This window comes from Bos indicus x Bos taurus, chromosome X (genome assembly GCF_003369695.1).
Source record: "Bos indicus x Bos taurus breed Angus x Brahman F1 hybrid chromosome X, Bos_hybrid_MaternalHap_v2.0, whole genome shotgun sequence".
Classification (NCBI taxonomy): domain Eukaryota; kingdom Metazoa; phylum Chordata; class Mammalia; order Artiodactyla; family Bovidae; genus Bos; species Bos indicus x Bos taurus.
Genome location: NC_040105.1, coordinates 40,783,893 through 40,809,069, shown reverse-complemented (window position 1 = coordinate 40,809,069; position 25,177 = coordinate 40,783,893). Strand labels below are relative to the sequence as shown.

At 40.8% G+C, this 25,177-nt stretch overlaps 1 protein-coding gene across 14 annotated transcripts in view; it reads left to right on the top strand.

The window, feature by feature from the left end:
• The window catches only part of CASK (calcium/calmodulin dependent serine protein kinase), a 377,764-nt gene that overhangs the window by 263,908 nt on the left and 88,679 nt on the right, over positions 1 to 25,177 (top strand). For 9 of the 14 annotated variants that reach the window (XM_027534512.1, XM_027534509.1, XM_027534508.1 and 6 more), the window contains exons 10-11: positions 11,693 to 11,792; positions 15,219 to 15,236. In XM_027534512.1, the coding sequence (XP_027390313.1) occupies positions 11,693 to 11,792; positions 15,219 to 15,236 (118 nt within the window). The remainder of the gene's footprint in view (positions 1 to 11,692; positions 11,793 to 15,218; positions 15,237 to 25,177) is intronic. The other 5 variants (XM_027534511.1, XM_027534522.1, XM_027534518.1 and 2 more) reach the window with 1 other exon arrangement.

Sequence of the window (25,177 nt, the reverse complement as noted above, 5' to 3'; positions counted from 1 at the left end):
AGGATTGTATTTTCTCAGACTGAATATTAGGATGCATGGGACAAACTGTGTGCTCCAGGCTGTCTGAAAAATCTGTGCTCTATGGGTGTGTGTCTCTTAAGGAGGCATTCCTGTACTCTAACTCTGGGTGCCATTTACATGAAGGAGTTACGGTGCAAGGGGGGGCAGGGGACGCAAAAGGGCTGTGGGTGCCTGAGCTTGTCTATCTAGGGAAGAGGCTCAGGAGGGAATCTGTTCTAGAAACCATCCTCTTTGGTTCATGAATTAGAAAGCAAATTTCCCTGTAGTGAAGTATGTCAAAGATATTCTGTACAAATAGAAGTAATATCCTATATTTGGGTAAATTTATTGCAATCAGTTCAGGAAATGGTGAGCTGCATCCACATAATTCAGTTTAGAGGTTAAAACCATTTATTCCTTGTATATACAGAAAAGGAGGGAGATTTCTGATAACTTCCTATAATTTTCCTTTATTGATTTTGCAGATTACAAAAATATAGCCTGCGTTACTTCTCTGACTTACCAGTTGGTCTCTTGGGTTCCTGTACTTTGCAGAACTGGAAAAAAATGTTGAGGAATGCTGTTTTCCAGTACTCACTGTCCAGTGCAATAGCCACTAGGCATATGTAGCTACTGATACTTTAATTTTAACCAATAAAATGTAAAATTTGATTTCTCAGTTGCACTAGCCACATTTCAGTTGCTCAATACCACATGTGGCTGGTGGCTACACTTTGGGGCAGTACAGGCATAAGACCTTTCCATCATCACGGAAAGTTCTGTTGTACAGCACTACTACCTGCCAAGAGTTCTGAAACCCCTAAGCAGCATCTTTGAGAGGCCAGCCGGGAAGCTCTAATTAGCTGCCTTTTGTCAATCTGAGCTATCCCTGGTGGTTCAGATGGTAAAGCATCTGCCTGCAATGCAGGAGACCCGAGTTCAATCCCTGGATCAGGAAATCCCCTGGAGAAGGCAATGGCACCCCACTCCAGTACTCTTACCTGGAAAATTCCATGGACGGAGGAGCCTGGTAGGCCACAGCCCATGGGATCGCAAAGAGTCGGACACGACTGAGCGACTGCACTTTGACTTTTGTCAATCTTCCTCTTTCCGTCAATTCAACAAGAGCTTACTTAAGGATTTATCAAGGACCTTTGTGCCCTAATGAAAACCAGCACTTATACCCACAGTCCTCTCACTACCGGAGAGGACAGCACATGAGCACAAAGATGGTGGGCCCCAGCCACTCAGGCAGTAAATCTGGTATCCAAAGGGCACTTTTGATTCTGAGAACTGAAAACTGTTATTCTGGTATGAACAGTTACATAAATAATAACTGACATGAGTTTGATCTTCCTATATTTTGCAAAGCAATTTATGCATTTTTGATTCTGAAATGCAGAATTTATTACTTCCAAAGTTAGTCTGGCTTTTGAAAGTTGTTATATACATTAAAAGATCATCTTTATAAAGTACTTTTACACAGACCCAAAAGGATTCCTCAGTTATTTATTCCATGCAATTGCTCTTATGCTATGCTAAGTCACTTCAGTCATGACCAACTCTTTGCGATCCTATGGACCATAGCCTGCCAGGCTCCTTTGCCCATGGGATTCTCCAGGCAAGAATACTGGAGTGGGTTGTCATGTCCTTCTCCAGGGGATCTTCCCCACCCAGGGATCGAACCTGCATCTCTTAAGTCTCCTGCATTGGCAGACAGGTACTCTACCACTAGCACCACCTGGGAAGCCCCACAATTGCCCTTAAATATAGCCATACTGACTTTACCAACAAGACTCATTTTTAATCTTCAGAGATGATAGCACAACCTCCTTTAATCACGTGTCCTGACTTAATTATGAAATTCTAGGTTTTAGAGTTGTGTTTAGACTGATACATGTAGGCTAAGCTGACTAAACTGAATGATAACTTTGGCTGTGACTGCATGGAGAGAGATGGGAGGTTCTGATTTAATCAATGGTCTTACCTCATTATCATCTAGAACCTAATTCTTAAATATAGTCAGCCTCAGTCCTTTAACATTTCTGCCTTGATTTTTCTAGCCGTTTGGTCATCTCTCTTCAGCTTCAACCTCTCCAGGTTCTCCACCCTTTTTAAGGTTTTGAGTTCAGTATTCTGAATCCTAGTAAGATGATCCTCTCTCAAATCCTTATGTCACACTTTTATTTGTGTCTCCCTGTGATGCCTTTTGCCCCCTCAGTGTATCAAAAAATGAGTAGATGTGTCCTCACCACTTGAGTACAATGCCAGTGAGTTATTCTACGTCTCATGCTTGTGTGTTTTGTATTTAGACTTTTAAAAATATACCTCCCTGCCCTCATGCCTATCAAGCTTCATGGTGTTTTTTTCTGAGTTCAGTTATGGATCACCAAAAAGGGAGTTTTGGCTTTTGACATTGTCTTCAAGTCAGTAATTCATCCATGTTCAACTCTCCTGTTCCCTACTCAGTAACTTTGTTGCTTCCTTAAGTGTGTACAGTAGTTTAATTTAGCAGAAGTCTGAGCTAACCATTTTTTTGTTGTTTGCTTCCCACTTCCTTAAATGAGACACAGAATCTTCTAGGGGGGAGCATTCCATTTTCATGTTTGACATATTAACTACAAATATGATTGTGCTTAATTACTTGTACTTCCCTTTTTCTTTGAATTTAGAATCTTCCTTCACATTTCTAGGTTAATTTGCTTAGTAGAAAATTGCATCTTTAATATTAGTTATCAGATTGTGAATGGTCTTAAGTCAAAATTGTTATGTTTTACTCAAAGCTTATGGGAGTATATCCTCTAAAGTAGATAGAAAAGCTTCTTTAACAAGGATTGAATAAAAGTGGGAAGGTTCAAGAACTACTAGAAGATCTGGTTTTATGTTGTTATACCCACAGGCTCTTCAATAGCAACAACATAGTAGGGAGGTTGACAATATACAATCTGGAAACGAAAGCACTCACATAAGAGTTCTCTGTTGTTGTTGTTTAGTCACTCAGTTATGTCCGACTCTCTGCAGCACTGCAGCATGCCAGGCCTCCCTGTCCCTCACTATCTCCTGGAGTTTGCCCAAGTTCATGTCCACTGAGTCAGTGATGCTATCCATAAGATGCTTATCCATAAAGAGCTCTATGCTTTCATAAATTAATGCATCTATCTTTCTATTTTTATATATAAAGTTTAATTGGACCACAGAAATAGCTGCTTTCACGCTGAATGGCAGAGTTGAATAGTTGCAGCAGAGAACATATGCTCTGCAAGCCTAAAATATTCACTGTCTAGCCCTTTACAGGGAAGTATTTTTGACCCCTGTAATAGTAAAAACCGTTGACTGAAGAAACTACTCAGAAGACCTCAATTCTATATTCTCCTGATCTGTCTCTTTAAGTTGGCAGCAACCTTAAGCGGTTAGTAAGCCCCTCTGGACCTGTTTTCCTCATCTGCTAAATACGTCTTTTTAGCATGAATCATCTTTACAGCTGACTCTCAAATTCTAATAAAATTCTATAAATCCATAATCTGTTTTGGACCCATTTTGCATTGAACTTTTGAGCCCACTTGCAGTCACTGTGTTACAGTTCAGTTCAGTCACTCAGTCATGTCCGACTCTTTGAGACTCCGTGAATCGCAGCACGCCAGGCCTCCCTGTCCATCACCAACTCCCAGAGTTTACCCAAATTCACGTCCATCGAGTCGGTGATGCCATCCAGCCATCTCATCCTAATCGTCCCCTTCTCCTCCAGCCACCAATCCCTCCCAGCATCAGAGTCTTTTCCAATGAGTCAACTCTTCACATGAGGTGGCCAAAGTACTGGAGTTTCAGCTTCAGCATCAGTCCTTCCAATGAACACCTAGGACTGATCTCCTTTAGGATGGACTGGTTGGATCTCCTTGCAGTCCAAGGGACTCTCAAGAGTCTTCTCCAACACCGCAGTTCAAAAGCATCAATTCTTCGGTGCTCAGCTTTCTTCACAGTCCAAATTTCACATCCATACATGACCACTGGAAAAAACGTAGCCTTGACTAGACGGACCTTTGTTGGCAAAGTAATGTCTTTGCTTTTGAATATGCTATCTAGGTTGGTCATAACTTTCCTTGCAAGGAGTAAGCGTCTTTTAGTTTCATGGCTGCAATCACCATCTGCAGTGATTTTGGAGGCCAAGAGAATAAAGTCTGACACTGTTTCCACTGTTTCCCCATCTATTTCCCATGAAGTGATGGGACCGGATGCCATGATCTTCGTTTTCTAAATGTTGAGCTTTAAGCCAACTTTTTCACTCTCCTCTTTCACTTTCATCAAGAGGCTTTTGAGTTCCTCTTCACTTTCTGCCATAAGGGTGGTATCATCTGCATATCTGAGGTTATTGATATTTCTCCCGTCAATCTTGATTTCCAGCTTGTGCTTCTTCCAGCCCAGAGTTTCTCATGATGTACTCTGCATATAAGTTAAATAAGCAGGGTGACAATATACAGCCTTGATGTACTCCTTTTCGTATTTGGAACCAGTCAGCTAGCTGTTCCATGTCCAGTTCTAACTGTTGCTTCCTGACCTGCATATAGGTTTCTCAAGAGGCAGGTCAGGTGGTCTGGTATTCCCAACTCTTTCAGAATTTTCCACAGTTTATTATGATCCACACAGTCAAAGGCTTTGGCATAGTCAGTAAAGCAGAAATAGATGTTTTTCTGGAACTCTCTTGCTTTTTCGATGATCCAGCGGATGTTGGCAATTTGATCTCTGGTTCCTCTGCCTTTTCTAAAACCAGCTTGAACATCTGGAAGTTCACGGTTCACATATTGCTGAAGCCTGGCTTGGAGAATTTTGAGTATTACTTTACTGGCATGTGAGATGAGTGCAAGTGTGCGGTAGTTTGAGCATTCTTTTGCATTGCCTTTCTTTGGGACTGGAATGAAAACTGACCTTTTCCAGTCCTGTGGCCACTGCTGAGTTTTCCAAATTTGCTGGCATATTGAGTGCAGCACTTTCACAGCATCATCTTCCAGGATTTGAAAGAGCTCCACTGGAATTCCATCACATCCACTAGCTTTGTTCATAGTGATGCTTTCTAAGGCCCACTTGACTTCACATTCCAGGATGTCTGGCTCTAGGTGAGTGATCATACCATCGTGATTATCTTGGTCATGAAGATCTTTTTTGTATAGTTCTTCTGTGTATTCTTGCCACCTCTTCTTAACATCTTCTGCTTCTGTTAGGTCTATACCATTTCTGTCCTTTATCGAGCCCATCTTTGCATGAAATGTTCCCTTGGTATCTCTAATTTTCTTGAAGAGATCTCTAGTCTTTCCCATTCTGTTGTTTTCCTCTATTTCTTTGCATTGATCGCTGAGGAAGGCTTTCTTATCTCTCCTTGCTATTCTTTGGAACTCTGCATTCAGATGCTTATGTCTTTCCTTTTTTCCTTTGCTTTTTGCTTTTCTTCTTTTCACAGCTATTTGTAAGGCCTCCCCAGACACCCATTTTGCTCTTTTGCATTTCTTTTCCATGGGGATGGTCTGGATCCCTGTCTCCTGTACAATGTCACGAACCTCCATCCATAGTTCCTCAGGCACTCTATCAGATCTAGGCCCTTAAATCTATTTCTCACTTCCACTGTATAATCATAAGGGATTTGATTTAGGTCATGCTTGAATGGTCTAGTGGTTTTCCCTACTTTCTTCAATTTCAGTCTGAATTTGGCAATAAGGAGTTTATGATCTGAGCCACAGTCAGCTCCTGGTCTTGTTTTTGCTGACTGTGTAGAGCTTCTCCATCTTTGGCTGCAAAGAATATAATCAATCTGATTTCAGTGTTGACCATCTGGTGATGTCATGTAGAGTCTTCTCTTGTGTTTTTGGAAGGGGGTGTTTGCTATGACCAGTGCGTTCTCTTGGCAAAACTCTATTAGCCTTTGCCCTGCTTCACTCCATACTCCAAGGCCAAATTTGCCTGTTACTCCAGGTATTTCTTGACTTCCTACTTTTGCATTCCAGTCCCCTATAATGAAAAGGACATCTTTTTGGGGTGTTAGTTCTAGAAGACCTACAACTTCTTCATAGAAGACTGTTCAACTTCAGCTTCTTCAGCACTACAGGTTGGGGCATAGGCTTGGATTACTGTGATATTGAATGGTTTGCCTTGGAAACGAACAGAGATCATTCTGTCGTTTTTGAGATTGCATTCAAGTACCGCATTTTGGATTCTTTTGTTGACCATGATGGCTACTCCATTTCTTCTAAGGGATTCCTGCCCACAGTAGTAGATATAATGGTCATCTGAGTTAAATTCACTCATTCCAGTCCATTTTAGTTTGCTGATTCCTAGAATGTCGACATTCACTCTTGCCATCTCCTGTTTGACCACTTCCAATTTGCCTTGATTCATGGACCTAACATTCCAGAGTACATCATGAGAAATGCTGGACTGGAAGAAACACAAGCTGGAATCCAGATTGCCGGGAGAAATATCAATAACCTCAGATATGCAGATGACACCACCCTTATGGCAGAAAGTGAAGAGGAACTCAAAAGCCTCTTGATGAAAGTGAAAGAGGAGAGTGAAAAAGTTGGCTTAAAGCTCAACATTCAGAAAACGAAGATCATGGCATCCGGTCCCATCACTTCATGGGAAATAGATGGGGAAACAGTGGAAACAGTGTCAGACTTTATTCTTTTGGCCTCCAAAATCACTTCAGATGGTGACTGCAGCCATGAAATTAAAAGACGCTTACTCCTTGGAAGGAAAGTTCCTAGATAGCACATTCAAAAGCAGAGATATTACTTTGCCAACAAAGGTCCATCTAGTCAAGGGTATGGTTTTTCCAGTGGCCATGTATGGATGTGAGCGTTGGACTGTGAAGAAGGCTGAGCACCGAAGAATTGATGCTTTTGAACTGTGGTTTTGGAGAAGACTCTTGAGAGTCCCTTGGACTGCAAGGAGATCCAACCAGTCCATTCTGAAGGAGATCAGCCCTGGGATTTCTTTGGAAGGAATGATGCTAAAGCTGAAACTCCAGTAGTTTGGCCACCTCATGTGAAGAGTTGACTCATTGGAAAAGACTCTGATGCTGGGAGGGATTGGGGGCAGGAGGAGAAGGGGACGGCAGAGGATGAGATGGCTAGATGGCATCACTGACTCGATGGACGTGAGTGAGTGAACTCCGGGAGTTGGTGACGGACAGGGAGGCCTGGTGTGCTGCAATTCATGGAGTCGCAAAGAGTTGGACACAACTAAGCGACTGAACTGAACTAAAGTGAACATTACAGGTTCCTATGCAATATTGCTCTTTACAGCATTGGACCTTGCTTCTATCACCAGTCACATCCACAACTGGGTATTGTTTTTGCTTTGGCTCCTTCCTTTCATTCTTTCTGGAGGTATATCTCCACTGATCTCCAGTAGCATATTGGGCACTTAACGACCTGGGGAGTTCCTCTTTCAGTATCCTATCATTTTGCCTTTTCATAGTGTTTATGGGTTCTCAGGGCAAGAATATTGAAGTGGCTTGCCGTTCCGTTCTCCAGTGGGCCACATTCTGTCAGACCTCTCCACCATGACCCTCCTGTCTTGGGTGGCCCCACGGGACATGGCTTAGTTTCATTGAGTTAGACAAGGCTCTGGTCCGTGTGATCAGATTGGCTAATTTTCTGTGATTATGGTTTCAGTGCGTCTGCCCTCTGATGCCCTCTCGCAACACCTACTGTCTTACTTGGGTTTCTCTTACCTTGGACGTGGGGTGTCTCTTCACAGCTGCTCCAGCAAAGCACAGCCACTGCTCCTTACTTTGGACGAGGTCGCCCCTCCTGACCTTGAACGTGGAGTAGTTCCTCTTGGTCCTCCTGCGCCTGCGCAGCAGGTAGCTCCTCCCAACCACTGCCCCTGACCCCTGACGTGGGGTAGCTCCTCCCGGGACGTGGGGTAGCTCCTCCCGGCCGGCGCCCCTGACCCTGGACGTGGGGTAGCTCCTCCCGGCCGGCGCCCCTGACCCCGGACGTGGGGTAGCTCCTCCGGGCCGCCGCCCCTGACCCCGGACGTGGGGTAGCTCCTCCCGGCCGGCGCCCCTGACCCCGGACGTGGGGTAGCTCCTCCCCGCCGCCGCCCCTGACCCCGGACGTGGGGTAGCTCCTCCCGGCCGCCGCCCCTGACCCCGGACGTGGGGTAGCTCCTCCTGATCGCCACCCCTGACCCCGGACATGGGGTAGCTCCTCCCGGCCGCTGCCCCTGATCCCGGACGTGAGGTAGCTCCTCCCGGCCACTGCCCCCGACCTCAGAGGTGGGGTAGCTCGTCCCGGCCAGCGCCCCTGACCCCGGACGTGGGGTAGCTCCTCCCGCCTGCTGCCCCTGACCCCGGACGTGGGGTAGCTCCTCCTGGCTGCCGCTCCTGACCCCGGACGTGGGGTAGCTCCTCCCGGCCGCCTCCCCTGACCCCGGATGTGGGGTAGCTCCTCCCGGCCGCCGCCCGTGACCTCAGAGGTGGGATAACTCCTCTCAGCTGCTTCTGCACCGTCGCAGCCTGGCGCTCTCGGTCGCTGCCCCTGACCTTGGGCGTGGGGTAGCTCCTCTCGGCCGCGCTTCTGCGCGGTCCGTTCCGTCGCAGCCGCCGCGCTTCTGCGCGGTCCGTCGCAGCCGCCGCGCTTCTGCGCGGTCCGTCGCAGCCGCCGCGCTTCTGCGCGGTCCGTCGCAGCCGCCGCGCTTCTGCGCGGTCCGTCGCAGCCGCCGCGCTTCTGCGCGGTCCGTCGCAGCCGCCGCGCTTCTGCGCGGTCCGTCGCAGCCGCCGCGCTTCTGCGCGGTCCGTCGCAGCCGCCGCGCTTCTGCGCGGTCCGTCGCAGCCGCCGCGCTTCTGCGCGGTCCGTCGCAGCCGCCGCGCTTCTGCGCGGTCCGTCGCAGCCGCCGCGCTTCTGCGCGGTCCGTCGCAGCCGCCGCGCTTCTGCGCGGTCCGTCGCAGCCGCCGCGCTTCTGCGCGGTCCGTCGCAGCCGCCGCGCTTCTGCGCGGTCCGTCGCAGCCGCCGCGCTTGCAGAAGCACAGCTATCTCTGTGTTTAGAGAGCTAAATAAACAAAACTGCTAACCATAAGACAGATAAATCAGGAACTTGGTACTATTGTTTCAAAAGAATTTACCTCTCAGGGCTCTTTTAAGTAGTGCTTTCCTAGTAAAAGTATTTATAGATCTTTTACTACAGTGGTATTTAATAGCTAGAACAGGCCTTACAACATAAAACTAATGTAAGAAACTCAACTGAACTTTATTTGGAAATAAAAATTAAGCATCTCAAAGATTTTAATTTCAGTGTGTGGGAAACATGTGCTATGATCTATAAAAATTCCATTTTCACCCAGCTTTTAGAGAACATATATATAAAGTGGAATAAGCTTCTACTACAGAAAGAAGAACTCAACATTCAGTACAATTATTTTCATAAAATTCTGCATGAGACACTCTCAGGCATTAACCCTGGACTTTTGGAAATCTGAAAGTTGCATGGAATGGTATCATCATCAAGATCACTTCTCTATTTTTGCCCTTCCCTCTTTTGTCTCTCTTTTTCAGTTTATATTTGTAGAAAGAAACCTTATATAACCACCCTTCTAAAAATGAACCTTGTAGGAATGTGTTTCTATTAATGTTATTAGAATTACTAATGATTATTAATAATTTTGTTATGCATTATTGTGATTATCGGGGCTTCCCAGATGGAGCTAGTGGTAAAGAATCTGCCTGCCAGTGCAGGAGACAAGGGAGATGCAGGTTAGACCCTTGGGTCACCAAGATTCCCTGGAGAAGGACATGGCAACCCACTCCAGTATTCTTGCCTGGAAAATCCCATGGACAGAGGAGTCTGATGAGCTAGCTACAGTCCATGGAGTTGCAAAGAGTCAGACACGACTGAGCACACACTCAAATAGATTGTGATTATCAGTGATATTTAATGAATCCCTGCACTCACAAAAGATTCATCATTTTTTTCCAAAAAAGTCTAAGAGTTCAGTATTTAAAATGTAGACTTAGGCTACTTTACACTTAGACTACAAGGGTGATATGATACTCAGGCTACCTGAGTGAGAAATTCTACCTAGAGCAGCAAAGGCTCTGCTTAGGTTCTAACTACATATTAGTAGTTGTTGTATAAGTCGCTAAGTCATGTCTGACTCTTTGTTTATTTAGCTCTCTAAACACAGTAATAATTTGCACTTACAAAACGCTTTATGGTTCACAAAGCACTTTCATAAACATTACGACTTTTGACAGTCATGTAAGGTAAGCCACGTCACTTTTACTATCCTCACTGTATGAGAAAACCTCAAGAGGTTAAATGATTAACTCAAGTAAGGTCATGCAGATGGAAAGTGGCAGCACCCAGGAACACACCTGGATATTCTGACCTACGCCTAGCACTCACGTGATTGGACACTTACAAACATTATCATTCTTGTTACTGAAACAATCATTCCCAGCATTTTTCTACCCAGTAATCTTAAGAGATGTCATGGACTTGGTATGACAGTGATTCTGAGCTAGGAATCAATGGAGGCATCATGTGCTTTAAAATAGTCAAGATGTAGTTGATTCTACTGGGTAGCCTAATTGAGAATTACTGTACAAGAGTAATGCATAGTCATTATTAGTATAAAAAAGAAAGGGAAAAAAGATTTTAGAAAAGAAAAATGACTTCATTCTTACTATCCAAGAATAATTAATACTATTAACATTTTAATATATATTCAGTCTTTTATGTCTTGATTAACTTTTTTCAAAAATAAGATCATACTATAGATTTTCAAAAACTTTTTTGTGTAATTCATCACAAGCACCTTATCATCACAAGCACCTTATCATTTCATTAAACACTCTTCTTCTGCATCATTTTATAGTGACTGCAGAATATTTCATTGTCTAGTACATGCTTAAGTTCAAGATGTAAATGGTTTCATATACTTCTGCAATTCCTGACAGTGTTATTCAGGTATATGTGTATGTGCTTTATCGAAAAGAATTCAAAATTATTTTAAGCCACCTCTTTTCTAGCTTTCATTTCCTATATATTTGACCTCCTGAATAATTCTTAAATGGGCTTCCCTGGTGGCTCAGCAGTAAAGAGTCTGCCTGCAGTGTGGGAGACCCAGATTCAATCCCTGGGTTGGGAAAATCCCATGGAGAAGGACATGGCAACCCACTCCAGTATTCTTGCCTGGAAAATCCCATGGACAGAGGAGCCTGGCAGACTATAGCCCATGGGGTCGCAAAGAGTTGGACATGCCTGAATGAATATGTCCATCTATGTCCATATTTCTTAAATAACCATTTCATAATTAACTTTTTTGTATTTATGTATTTTTATCAATGCTTTTACTGAAGTATAGTTGGTTTACAATGTTGTATTAATTTCTGCTGTACAACAAAGTGATTCATTCTTTTTTATTTTTTTTTCAATTATGGTTTATCATAGGATATTGAATGTAATTCTCTGTGCTATACAATAAGACCTTGTTGTTTATTGTATTTCTTTTAATAATATATATTTTCAGGAATTTCCTGGCAGTCCATTGGTTAAGACTTCATGCTTTCATTGTTGAGGGCCCAGGTTCAATCCCTGGTCAGGGAATTAAAATCCCACAAGCCTCTTGACACAGCCAAAAACAAAAGAAAAATTTTAAATATATATATATATATATATTTTTTTCATCTCTTTGCTTTAGGGTGCAGTACTAGCAGCTGTGTCAAGTCACAAATTCAACTCATTCTATGGGGATCCCCCTGAAGAGTTGCCAGATTTCTCCGAAGACCCTACCTCCTCAGGTAATTGAATCATTCATTCATTCACTAGACTGAATCATGTGGTGTCTACATCCTTTCTTTTTCATTATGAATAAACTTTTCCTGTGAATCTAGTTCTGGTCTCCAAGGAATTCTAAGGAAGTTTGTCAGCAGCCAGATTCCTTCCCCATGTATCTGATTCCTTTTTTGTTTTAATACCAAAATTGCTTTCCCCTACTGCTCCAAGCCGACATTTCACTTTTTATTTTTAACATCGGAAATACTTCTTCCCCTTTCCTCTCTCCAGACCCAACATTGCACTTCATCCAATCCAACATTTGTAGTCAGTCTTCTTGAATATTTGTGATTACCTTCTGCCTCAACACAAATTTCTGATGTAAAATTTTCCCCATGTCAACTGTATCATATCAGACTTTGGAACAACACTGCTTTTAATTGAATCTTTCGATGTAAAACTGTGTTGTGAATTATCTCTTGAAATGATTTACAGGTTCTTCTCTTTTTATGAAGTCTATAGCATGTCTATATAAGCATTCAAGGGGGAGCAACATATAAGAATTACCTATTTTGATGAAATGTCTATAGGTACTCCTGAAAAAACTCACTAGTGTTCACAAAACTGTTTTTTAAAATGCTCAGATTTCCATCCTACTGTGAGGTAGTCTCAAGGATTATTTGCTAAAAATACATAGGACCCATTTGTGTGTATACGCAAATGCATGTATGTGTGTTAGTTTTTAATTTTTATTTGTGTGTTTATTAACTCCTACATCATATGTCCTCTGGAATCAGCTTTTCTTTCTTTCATTAGAATTACTCAGTGTTTGTCATTTGGTTGACTCTGTACTGGTGATTTGGTTTTTGTACTCTTGCACTGGCTCATTCAGTGTTCATGCATTACCATTGGAATCAGGACCCAGAGCCCTTCCTAAAGCATGAGTTGTTTGTCTTTCATAGCTAGCCGTATAGGAAGAATGGATGTGCTAATGCTTCTTTCATGTTGGAACCATGAGCATTTGTCAATATTTATGCTTCTTCTTTCCTCTGTTATACACATGGGCACACATACATGCTCACATACACATGTGCACACACAGTTTCTGACCAGTTGGTATGTGCTTATACCTTGTGCAAAATAACAGGATCAAATTTCCCATTCCAACAGCTATATAGTTCCTCATTTTGACCTTTACCGATTGGGATGTGACTCTTCCTCTTTTGAATGAAGGTGATTTCCAAAAACATTTATAAACGGGAATCTTAAAGAAGAGACTCTGAGGAGGAGGACTTGCTCTTTTCCTCTTGTGCTGACTTGGTAATTATCCAGAGTCCTTCCCACATTAAAGGCTGTAGTTCAGTTACTGGTATGTTCCCCAACGCTCCCTATTGTTTTCATGTCTGTGTTTTTTTCTTCCAGTCCATTTTGTTCTCTCCATTCATAGCTTTTTGTTGTTTTTAACTTGAAACTCCTCCTTCCCTCTTCACACTTAGATTACAGTTGACCCTTTCTAGGGGGAGTGGATCTAATAACAGTTTTATGTTGTACTCTGACTATGTGATATAGTCACATACTTGGAATAATATATTTAGAGATCTGGGGCCAAGATCTCTAATACCATTTTCATCTTTAGCAATAGGAAGACAGTAGGACAGTCCTTGCAACAGCTTCATAGACCTGATTCTTTACTGTTGCCCCATAATATTTACCTTTGCTTAGCAAGAGTTTAATGAGCTCTTAAGTATTCCTTTCTGTGAAGAGCTGGATTTTTCTTCTAGGGAAAGGAATTGTCTACAGTTATAAACATGCTTATTTTCTATTAAACACATTTTCATTGCTCAATTTTTTGTTTTTTTTTTCCAGTATAATCTCTAAATGATATTGTTGAAATAGTTTCTGATTACAGTACTTGCTTTTTAAACAAAAAAGAAATTTCTTACACTGTCTTGCAAGCCCTCAAATTAGTTACTCACAGTTTTGCATTCCTTATTGCTTCCCCTTCCTGTCATCTCATCCTATCTTTTTTAAAATTCTCGCATCTTAAGGATCCTAAAAGCAGTCTATCCATTTGATATGCTAAATGTCTCTAAAATATTTTTAAATGGCACTGTTCAGCTGCTAACAATAAAAGATAAAATTGTTAGGCAGTGTATGTATCTGATCATCTACCCTAAATGAAGAGAAAATTTTTATATAGTCAGATGTCAAAACAAAGGAAATTTTTCAAGAAAATTCTAATGTTTTCCTGAATTTCACATGGCTAGCAGGAATTATTCATATGTTCCTAAAATTAACTTTTTTAATTAATTTTTAATTGGAGGATAATTACTTTACAATATTGTGATTTTTTTTAACTTTTAATACTAAGCCATTTAAAGGGAAGCATTATTTACCAAATATCTATCTTTGCAAATTTTTTTTCTCCAACTGTAATGTAAAAGTAATGGTTATATGGTTGGTTGCAGAAAGCCTTTATTTTATCTAGATAATTAGCACATCTATATTTTAATTTTTCAAAGTATTTTTATTTTTAATATTCTTCTCAATTTTTAAGCCTAAATTCTTCTCTATTTAATTCTAGTCCTTTAATTCTCCATCATTTAAGGTCCCAATGTTATCCTTTACACTGTCTTTCTGTCAAAATTTGCATGGGTTTGTTTTACAGTACAAAACATAAAGTACTTTGCATTGTTACCTGAGGGGTCTTCCAGAAAACCCATTTCAAAAAGAGAAAAGTAATGGTAAAGCATGTGCTTGTCGGGCAGGGGTGAGGGGTTGGAGAAAGAGGAGTTAGAAAATAGCATAAGGTCACCAACTGTCCTTTCTTGAGATAGACTGTTTTTCATCTTTAGATAATGCCTTTTCTGTTCTTTCTATGAAATAAGAATGAATGGTAGTTTGGTAAATTTTTTTTCTTAAAGACCTTGCTTGACCAAATTAAAAGCTGGCAATAGTCTTTTAGTGCAAATTCTATTCAAAATTATAATTATAATTTTAAAAAAATTTAACAGAGCCTCTCATTAACAGTGGAAAAAAATAATTGAAAACAAATCAACCGGTCCTCTAAAGAAGAATTTAACATGTTTAGATATGCTGTTTGCATTGTAAAATAATTTTTATATAAGAGGTTTTTTTCCTATTTTGAGTATTGAAATAAGTCAGTTATACATTCTCCAGAAATTGTTAGGCTTAATCTTAAAATAAACAGTGTTTTGTTGCTTTGTTATTTACCAATTCCAAGTGGAAATATTCTGTTCTCATATTTCAAATCAAAGAAACCAGACTCAGAACCCAGCAAATGTGCTCTCAGAACACAAAGGCTCACTTGGGGCTCAGCTAAGAGACTCTGCTTCTTGTGGCTCATCTACTGAGCCCAACTGTGGCTTGATAACCTGCTTGCTCTAAAATCATACTGTTTGTTGTTTGTCCATATGCTGCCTTCCTCCTAGGACTTCTAGCAGCAGAAAGTAGGTATCCCTTTGTTTTCCTCTAAGGTTTATCTTTTATGCAAAAGTGTTTGGCTTTGCATGGTTCATAATCAGCTTGACTCTATCCTCAGCTGTTTCTGCTTAGATGTTTATGTATGAATTTTAACACTGCCTGGCCATAGAATAAAAACCTGGATGTACTGAGTTTCTGGAGCATTGTTACACAAATACTACTAACTTCTTACTTCTTTCATAAGAGGAAAAAGAGGCAGTGTTAAAATTTTAAGCGCACTTAATATTATTTCACATCTTAATTTCCAGCACAAATACATTATTCTGGGAGAAGGCTAACAATTTATTTTATAGTTTGCTTTCAAGAAACCTTTCAGGGTAAGTGAATGTTCCTTTAATTGTTATATAATCTATATGCAGTTTTTATTACTCTCTGTTACTATTTTCAGTATTGCTATGGAGCTATGAAATAAACTCCTGGATTTATGTCTCTTAACAACTTCTACCATCAGAAAGAACATAAGAATAATATAATGGCTAGATTTTAATTATAAAAAGATATAATTTGAGTAAGTGAGAATAGTAAAGTAAAATGTATGTAAGAAATTACATACACACAAATGAGTATTAGTAAAATTAAGGCAATCTAAATGAGATGGGTGGATTGTATCAATGTCAGTATTCTGGTTGTGATATTACATGGTAGTTTTTTTAAAAGTTACCAGTGGGGAACTGAGCAAAGTATACACAGCATCTCTATATTATTTCTTAATAACTGCATATAAATCTACAATTATCTAAGTAATAATTTCAGTTAAAACAGTAGAATAAATTTTTACTTTAGCATTGTGCTTACTGGGGGGAAAGTATGTAAGAGACAAAGATAAATAGAAAATCTGGGTGCTAATAACAAAATTCATTGTCACACTTTCTTGTATTAGTTACTTGTAGCTCAAATTGCAGCCAATTTAATATAAAAATCTCACAGCATGTTAGTTATCTGTTGATCTCTAATGAATAATGTCAAGGCAGCATTTATCATCTCACAGTTTCTGTTGGTCAGGAATCTGGGCATGGCTTAGCTGAGTACCCCTGGCTTAAGATCTCTTATGACTCTGCAGTCAAGATGTCATCCAGAGCTGTGATCTCACCTGAAGGCCCAACTGCAGAGGGAATCCTATTCCACACTTACTCACCTGGTTGTTGATAGGCTTCAATTCTACTCACAGCCTTGAAGTTTGCTTCCCCTGGCACAGATAATCAGAGAGAGGGCAAAAGTAAGAGAGTGTACCCAAGACAGAAACCACCATTCTTATAACCTAATCTCAGAAATGATATTCTATCCCTTCTGCCCTATTCTATTTGTTACAAGTGAGTTAATAAGTCCAGCCTACACTCCAGGGAAAAGACTGATTATATGAGGGCATGAATACCAACAGTCAGGGATCTTGGGGGCCATCTCAGAGGCTGCCCACTATGTACATGTTAATGACCATTGAAATATAAGACACTTCCCATTTGTAACTGGTTTTGTTTCTCCAGATTTAGTACCCTTCTTTTTTTTTTTTTTTTTTTAAATCAAGTAGATCTATTGTGTCATTTGGGAATGAAAGCATCTTGAAGGTATCAAGTAGTGCTTTTCCTTAGTTGTAAAGCCTTATATGTTGGTGGTAGTGGTGGTTTAGTTGCTAAATCGTGTGTGACTCTTGCAACCCCATGGACTGTAGCCCACCAGGCTCCTCCGTCCATGGAATTTCCCAGACAAGAATACTGGATTGGGTTGCCATTTCCTTCTCCAAAAGCCTTATATGAATGGGCACTTAACAACCAGCAGAATGTTATTTCAAGTACTTTGACAACTTTGTGCCCAACGATGTTGCTATTTAGAAATATAGATTGCTTTAACAAGTATAATGGCATTAGAATTATGGTATCTGCACTCTGACAGAATACATTTGCAGAGTTTTTACTTCTTTTAACTAATAAATTTTAAGTCATCTGCACTATAATCAATGGGCTTCCCTGGTGGTTCAGCAGTAAAGAATCTGCCTGCAGTGCAGGAGACACAGTTTCAATCCCTGGGTCGGGAAGATCTCCTGGAGAAGGAAATGGCAACCCACTCCAGTATTCTTGCCTGGGAAATCCCACAGACAGAAGAGCCTGGTGGGCTACAATCCATGGGGTTGAAACAACAACAAAAACAACTATAACCCATACATAAAGAATCTAATGCATTTATCACCATGTGTAAGTTTTCATAACTTGAATTGGATATAGCACAGATGCTTAAGTCCAAAATACAGTTTTCATTACAGGATTCACTATAGGTTATAACTTGACTAATAACCAAAATTTGGTTTGTACCATGGGATTAATAGCTGTTGTCCAGGGGTAAAGGTAAGGGGAAGAGATTGACTTCAAAGAAGGAGCTTTTGTGGAGTGATGAAAATGTACACCTAAATTGATGAATTTTAACTTAATCCTACCTTAGTAAGCAGATTTTTGTAATGCTACTGTTCTTGCCGGGAAGGACTTTGAGTGGTTGATATGAATGTGTGCATACTGATTCAGTGTTATATAAATAGGGCTCCTAATGTAATAGGATGGAGAGGGCAATGGCACCCCACTCCAGCACTCTTGCCTGGAGAATCCCATGGACGGAGGAGCCTGGTAGGCTGCAGTCCATGGGGTCGCGAAGAGTCGGACACGACTGAGAGACTTCCCTTTCACTTTTCACTTTCCTGCATTGGAGGAGGAGATGGCAACCCACTCCAGTGTTCTTGCCTGGAGAATCCCAGGGACGGGGGAGCCTGGTGGGCTGCCGTCTATGGGGTCACACAGAGTCAGACACGACTGAAGCGACTTAGCAGCAATGTAATAGGAAATAGAGGTTATTGATAACTCTCCAGGTGAAACTAGACTAGATTGAGATACTGAATTTGCTCAGTGATATTGGGTTTTACAGCTATATATATAATTTTTAAATATATAAATCTTTGTTACTGAAATAACTGCATACATGGATGTATACTGTTTATCAGATGTATGCAGTGTATACATTTATGAAAACTCATTGGATGATACATTTAAGATTTGTGTATTTCACTCTATATAAATTTTACCTGAGAGAGAGAAAGAGAGGGGAGTATTAAAATCTATGCTGATGTGTTTAGTTAGAGGTGAAGTGTACTAATGTTGACCACTCTGCCACTTACTTTGAGATGAATGATAAATAAGGTGAATTGATGTGTGGATAGATATGTGATAAAGCAAATATTGCAAACTGTTAATTGTAGAATCTAGGTAGTGAATACAATTCTTTAAACTTTTTATATGTTTGAAATTTTTCATAGTAAAGCTGGGGGAAATAGTTTTAAGACAGACTCTACCTACTTTAACACTGAGAACAGTTTAAGCATTCTACTATTTATTTTTCTGTCCTCCTTTCAGGTTAATTTTTACTCAGTCAACATTGTCATGAGACTTTTCTACTTCTAACAAAACAGTTCTAGACTCAAAGTTTTTAAAGCATATTTTTAAAACAATTGACATATTTATGCTTTCTTGATTATTATTTCATAACAGTAGCAGAAAACTTTTGAGAAAGTTGTATCCATGAGATTCCTGGGAAAGGTAGAAATGTTCAAAGTTAAAATGTATGATTATTAACCTATTGTTTAGATACAAACTTGATGACCAAGTGAATTAGGCAGAAGCTAAAGTAAAATACTATTTCAAAGGCAGAGCTTGATTACTTTCTAATAAATTTATCATTGTGAAAGTTTAGACCAAGAGATGTATTCAAGTGTGTTGGTGAGGGCATGGTTTCAGGAGGGATCAGTCTGTAATGGAAGGACTAGGTGCTAGAGGCCTGGGTTCTACGACTCAACTGCTGTGGCCCCAGGGTCATTTAACATGAAAGAGCCTCCTTTTTTTCCAAATGTAGAAACACTTGTCTTCAGGGCAGGGTTATTGTGGAATCGCATAAGATAATAAGCATAAAAAACCTGTTGGAAATTATAAACTGTTACACAAATATAAGTAGTAAAATAATTTTCATCATGACTTTGAGGAAACAGTGCCATAAAATAAACTTTTCTGTGGTTACATATTTCTTATTACAATATTTTATTTTCAATGCTTCAGAATTTGCTCAGAAAACAGTAATTTTTTATTTAATTTTAATTGGAGGAAAATTCCTTTACAATGTTGTAATGATTTCTGCCATACCACAACGCAAATCAGCCATAATAGTACATATATCCCCTCCCTCCCCTCCTCCCCAGTCTGTCTCACCCCTCTAAATTCCCCCCTCCCCCTGCCATCTCACACCTAGGTTGTCACAAAGCACTAGGCTGGGCTCCCAGGGTTATTTAGCAACTTCTGACCAGCCATCTGTTTTATACATGGTAGTGTGTGTATGTCGATGCTACTTTCAGAAGAAAAGAATAAGTTTAATCAAACATATTTTATAGTGTTTTTTTGTACAAAACACTCTACAAAATGTAGCCTAGAAAACAAAAGTGAATGGGATACCTACAGTCCTGCCATTAGATAAATTGCCCTCTGAGGTGAACTTACATACTATTTATTGATTTTTTTTGTTTCAAGATGGTCACAAGTTCATTCAGGGGTTTTATAGGAAAAAAACATCCTTTTCAGTTTTTGAGAAAAGTGAGTAGGTCTTTCAGATATGACAGTTATTGATCAACAAAATAAATACTACTAATGACAACTTAAGATCCTGTGTGTGTTTTTGTGTTACATTAATTACTACGTCTGCCTCTGTATGTAAAACAGTAGGGATGGAGAAGCCCCAGAAATGTCTTTGTGTATATTAATGTTTTATAATGAATTGAAAAATTATGAGATTTTACATGACTTGGTGTTGAACTGCAGATATCAGCTTACCCATCTGTGAGATGTGGTTCTGCTGGTCATACTCAAAGAAAGAACAAACAAAACTAGAAGCGGTGTCAGGAGAGGTGTTAAAACAATCAAAGGTAAAAAAAGATCTTGAGGTTAGACCAAAAATATGTGTTTATTAAATATGAAAAGACAAAGGAGGGATGGAATAAGGACTATTAAGTTTCCTAGCTAATGACAGAAACTTTTAAATTAGGGACACTTTGAGCACACCTGTGGAACTACTGCCTTTCATGATTGAAAACCTACAAAGTTAATCACATTTGGGTACAAGATCAGACTATAAATCAGTTCAGAAAAGGTGACAGATCCAAGGAAATTAAATAGACCTGTTGACCTGGTAGGTCTTACCTACTAGAGACAAAGGTTAATGGTTGCCCTTGTGCTTTCCAGCAAAGCATCCACTGGGTCTGTCAGAGCATATTGGAAACCTAGGTGGAGGTGTTGAATTCCTGCTCATCTACTTCTTTGGGCTTCCCTGGTGGCTCAACTGGTAAAGAATCTGCCTGCAGTGAGGGATATCCCCCAGGGATCCCTGGGTTTGATCCCCGGGTTGGGAAGATCCCCTGGAGAAGGGAATGGCTACCCACTCCAGTATTCTGGCCTGGAGAATTCCATGGACTGTATAGTCGATGGGATTGTGATAGCTTAAGGTGAACGATGTCGGATTCGTGATCTCCGAAGAAGATTTAGCTTTGGGACCAGGGACCAGGCTTGATCACTCAAGAGCTTTTGTATAGCAGAGTTGTATTAAAGTATGAAAATAGAGAAAGCTTCTGACATAGATATCAGAAGGAGGACGAAGAGTGCCCCACTCACTAGTCTTAGAAAAGGGAGTTCTATACTTTTTTAATTGGTTATTACAATAAATCAAAAGAATGTCTCAAGGTTGTAAAGATCTTACTAGACCCACTCTCTTCCCTTGTGGCTCAGCTGATAAAGAATCTGCCTGCCAAGCAGGAGACCTGGGTTCGATCCCTGGGTTGGAAGATCCCCTGGAGAAGGGAAAGGCTACTCACTCCAGTATTCTGGCCTAGAGAATTCTGCCAGGGTCCTGCCCCGGTTGGATCCAGGGATTCCCTCAGGAGGACAGCGTCGGCAACTGAGAGAAATAGAGAAAGAGATAAGGAAAGAATTTTGCAGTTAAGAAAATAGAGGAGAGAAAAGAGGCTGATATTCCTTGGTTTATGCAGAAAGCCAAAAAATCCCCAGCACGGGACTTGCTCTGTTCACGTAGGCCGCAGGCACCCTCTCGAATAGCTGAAGGTGCCCCACCTTAGGCACCTTCTCAAGTGGGTCTTAGAAGCCCAGGCAGGAAAGTGAACGCAGAGGGCCCCTGCACTCCAGGGAATCAGCCTGAAAAGGAAGGAGAAATAACGACATGGGGAGACCAAGCTTGATGAGCATGGCCCACACTCTATTTTCCAAAGTAGTTTTTATACCTTAAGTTGTGCATAGAGGATAATGGGGGGCGGGGGTAGAGTCATGCAAGGTCAGCAGTCCTTGATCCTTATCGAAGCCAGGCTTTCTTTCTGCAAACTTATCATATGCAAAAGCTTTAGGTGATTTACATCATCTTCTGGCCAGGAGGCCTGTTAACATTTTATGACCCTTTCTTCAGAAAACTTATTTTTCTCTAAAGGTGATTATTCTAAAGTCAGGCGCCACCCTCTGAAAGCATTAGATAAAGTTGCATTCCTATAGGGCAAAAGTGTGGTGGGCTATAACAAGAAAAGAATTAACTCAAGGGTCCGAGGTTACAAACATTAAAGCTACTACTTACATGTCTATACACCAACTATATTAATCAATACACTCCCAGGGACACAGTAGGTAAGGGATATGGAAACTTGGCAGCAAGCATTAGCTCAACAAAGAAATCCTCTACTAGTTCTATTCTAACAATTTTAACTCTCTGAGAAGCTCTGCATTGTTAGAATATCTTAAGCTTCCCGTGCCTCTCCTGGTTGGGAGGCTGTGAACAATCACATGCGTAGCTGCAGGAATCCGAACAAACCTGTCAGGCAAGCTAGAACGTCATCAAAGGGGTTTGAATTGAAACACTCCTATTATGCCCAGGAGAATTATTAACTAGAGCTCTAAGTTAATTTTCTTCAGAGAAAGGTGGTCGGGGATAGCCCCCCGTTAATGTCAGAAGAGTTGGTGAAAGTCGTGAAATAGTAAAACAGACAGATTCTGGTTTTGGGGTAGACGCTCAGGCAGACCAGGGGGGCCCTTGAGCCCTGACTCGCCTTGCCCGTCAGGGCTCTCCCACATGACCTTGTCATGGGTGGGAACTCCCGTGCTGGCTCCCAGCAGAATTCCGTGGACTATATAGTCCATGGGGTCGCAAAGAGTTGGACACAACTGAGCGACTTTCACTTCTTCACTTCAGACCCACTCCCACAATTTACATTTTAAGATGACAGAATTATAACTTAACAATAGAAAGATCTTACCAGACCCACTCCCATAATATACATTTTAAGATAACAGGATTAGTCAGAAGGTTTTCAGGAAGGAGAAATTGTCCTCAAGCAGGATACATTATTGTTATATAATCCTTAGTATAGCGTTTAAGCTGAGTTGTTTTTTGTGTGTGTAATCATCAGTTCCAGGCTTAAAAAAAAAAAAAGTTTTATATGACTAAGACTAAGGAATGTAGAGGGGAAAAAAAGGTGTTTGTCCTTTCCTCCTCCTTGAGAATCCCAGACCCCTCTCTCCTCCTTGGGGACCCCGGACTTCTTATCAACCTGCCTAGGAACTGACTCAGTTGCAAAGAGTCAGACATGATTGAGTTACTTGAACTTTCACCTCTTCTCTGCGACTGTCCCAGCTTCTCCCTGGGCAGCCTGTTTCTGTGCCACTTTAGTTTTTACCTCCTCTAAATCATTTGCTTCAGGGTATAATGTGCCTACTTCACACACCTGCATGAGAGCCCTTTCCTTGAGAACGGGTATCATATCTGTTTTCCTTGAAACCCCTGCCTCATACCTGGGAGAAAGCAGGAACATGTGATAAAAGTTTTGCTTATTGTCTGACCCAGTAGGATTCAAATTCTTTTCTAACCTCCATATCCATGCATAAACCACGTGTCACTTCTTGTTGAAGAGTCTCCCTGCGTTTCCTAATCCAGCCAGTTACCATAGAAAGCCAAGAAGCGCATACGCTTTGGATCCAGACACACTGGGTTGAGTCCTGGCTTTACCACTTCTAGCTGTGACCTTCCTTGATCTCTCTGATCCTCAATTCCCTATCTAGAAACGTCGGGTACTGTATTTACCTTACTATGTTGTCCTGGGGATGTGCCCGGCACATCACAAACACTCAGGAATTGGGAACTGCTCTTATCATTGTTTCTTTAATACTTCATTCAAGGCATACTTTGTAGAAATAATGAAATTAATCAAATATCGGCATGCCTTAAGGACTTCACAGCACAGAAATGAAGAGTAAGCAAGTGCACATGTCGGGTAATGCATGAAGATGCTTGTAGGACAGGGATTGCACAGAACTTTGGGAGTTCACAAACCAACAAATGATACATCCCTGGTCTGATACAGCCAAAATTGCTTCCCAATGGTTAGACTTACCATCTTAGTATTCGCTAGATACAAGCTTGTTTTATTTTAATCTTACAGTATTAATAAACTGCTGCTGCTAAGTCACTTCAGTCGTGTCCAACTCTGTGCAACCCCATAGACGGCAGCCCACTAGACTCCTCTGTCCCTGGGATTCTCCAGGCAAGAACACTGGAGTGGGTTGCCATTTCCTTCTCCAATGTGTGAAAGTGGAAAGTGAAAGGAAGTCGCTCAGTCATGTCCGACTCTTAGCAACCCCATGGACTGCAGCCTACCAGGCTTCTCCATCCATGGGATTTTCCAGGCAAGAGTACTGGAGTGGGGTGCCATTGCCTTCTCCATTAATAAACTACTACATAGAATAGAATAGATATAGATAGAATAGATCAGCATAAGCAATGCTGGATAGAGACAATAAAAACTAAATAAGATTCCACTAAGATAACTGAGTGAAAATAATAATTAGCTTTCTCTGCTCTCTGTTAAGTTTTTTAATATACAAAAAAAAAAAAAAATCCACATTTCATTAGTATTTTTGTTGTTGGAGTTAATCCAAAAGCTTAGAACTGGCTTTAGTAACTTTATAAACCTGGCATCATATAATTCTGTTGTTGATGATGTACCGGGATCAAGGACTCAGTGGAATATTTGGGACTAATTTCTTCACATCACCTGTTGCTTTCCAAGGCTTTTAGTAAGGGATGACAAGAGACCTGATTTTTAACTAAGTTCCAGATTTTTTTTCCTTCTCAGAACAAAGTAAAAGTCCTGAGATGAGCAGGGAGAAGGAAGTGGATTAGATTAATACACTTTTAAGACTAGCAGGAGAACTGAAGACTGGTTTCTGCCTTGTACCTTTTTTATTCCACTTAGTGTCCACTTAATGTTTTCAGTGAAGGCATACCAATAGCCTGGTAGGTGTAATTATTCAAAATTTAAAAGTATTCACAGTCCTGTCAACAGATTAATGGTAAACTGTGGCACATCCCTGCCATAGACTACTACCCAGGAATAAAAAGGATTAAACTATTGATACATGCAACAACTTGGGTGAATTTCCAGAGAATTATGCTGAGTCAAAAAAGCCAGTCCCAAAAGGTTACACACCATATTGTTTCACTTATATAGATCCCTTGAAATGACAAAATTATAGAAATGGAGAACAGGTTAGTAGTTTCCAGGCAGGGATTAGGAGGTAGGAAGGGCAGGAGGGAAATTATTACAGTTATAAGAGGGCAACATGAAGATCCTTGGGGTGATGGAAATATTCTGTTGCTTGACTATACCAATGTCAATATTCCTGGTTATAATATATGACAGTTTACAAGATGTTACCACAATAGGGAAACTGGGTGAAGGGTACATGATATCTTTCTGTATTCTCTCTTACGAGTTCATGTGGATCTACAATTATCTGAAAAGGAAAAAGTCAAATTTTTTTAAAAATTAGCTACAGTAATT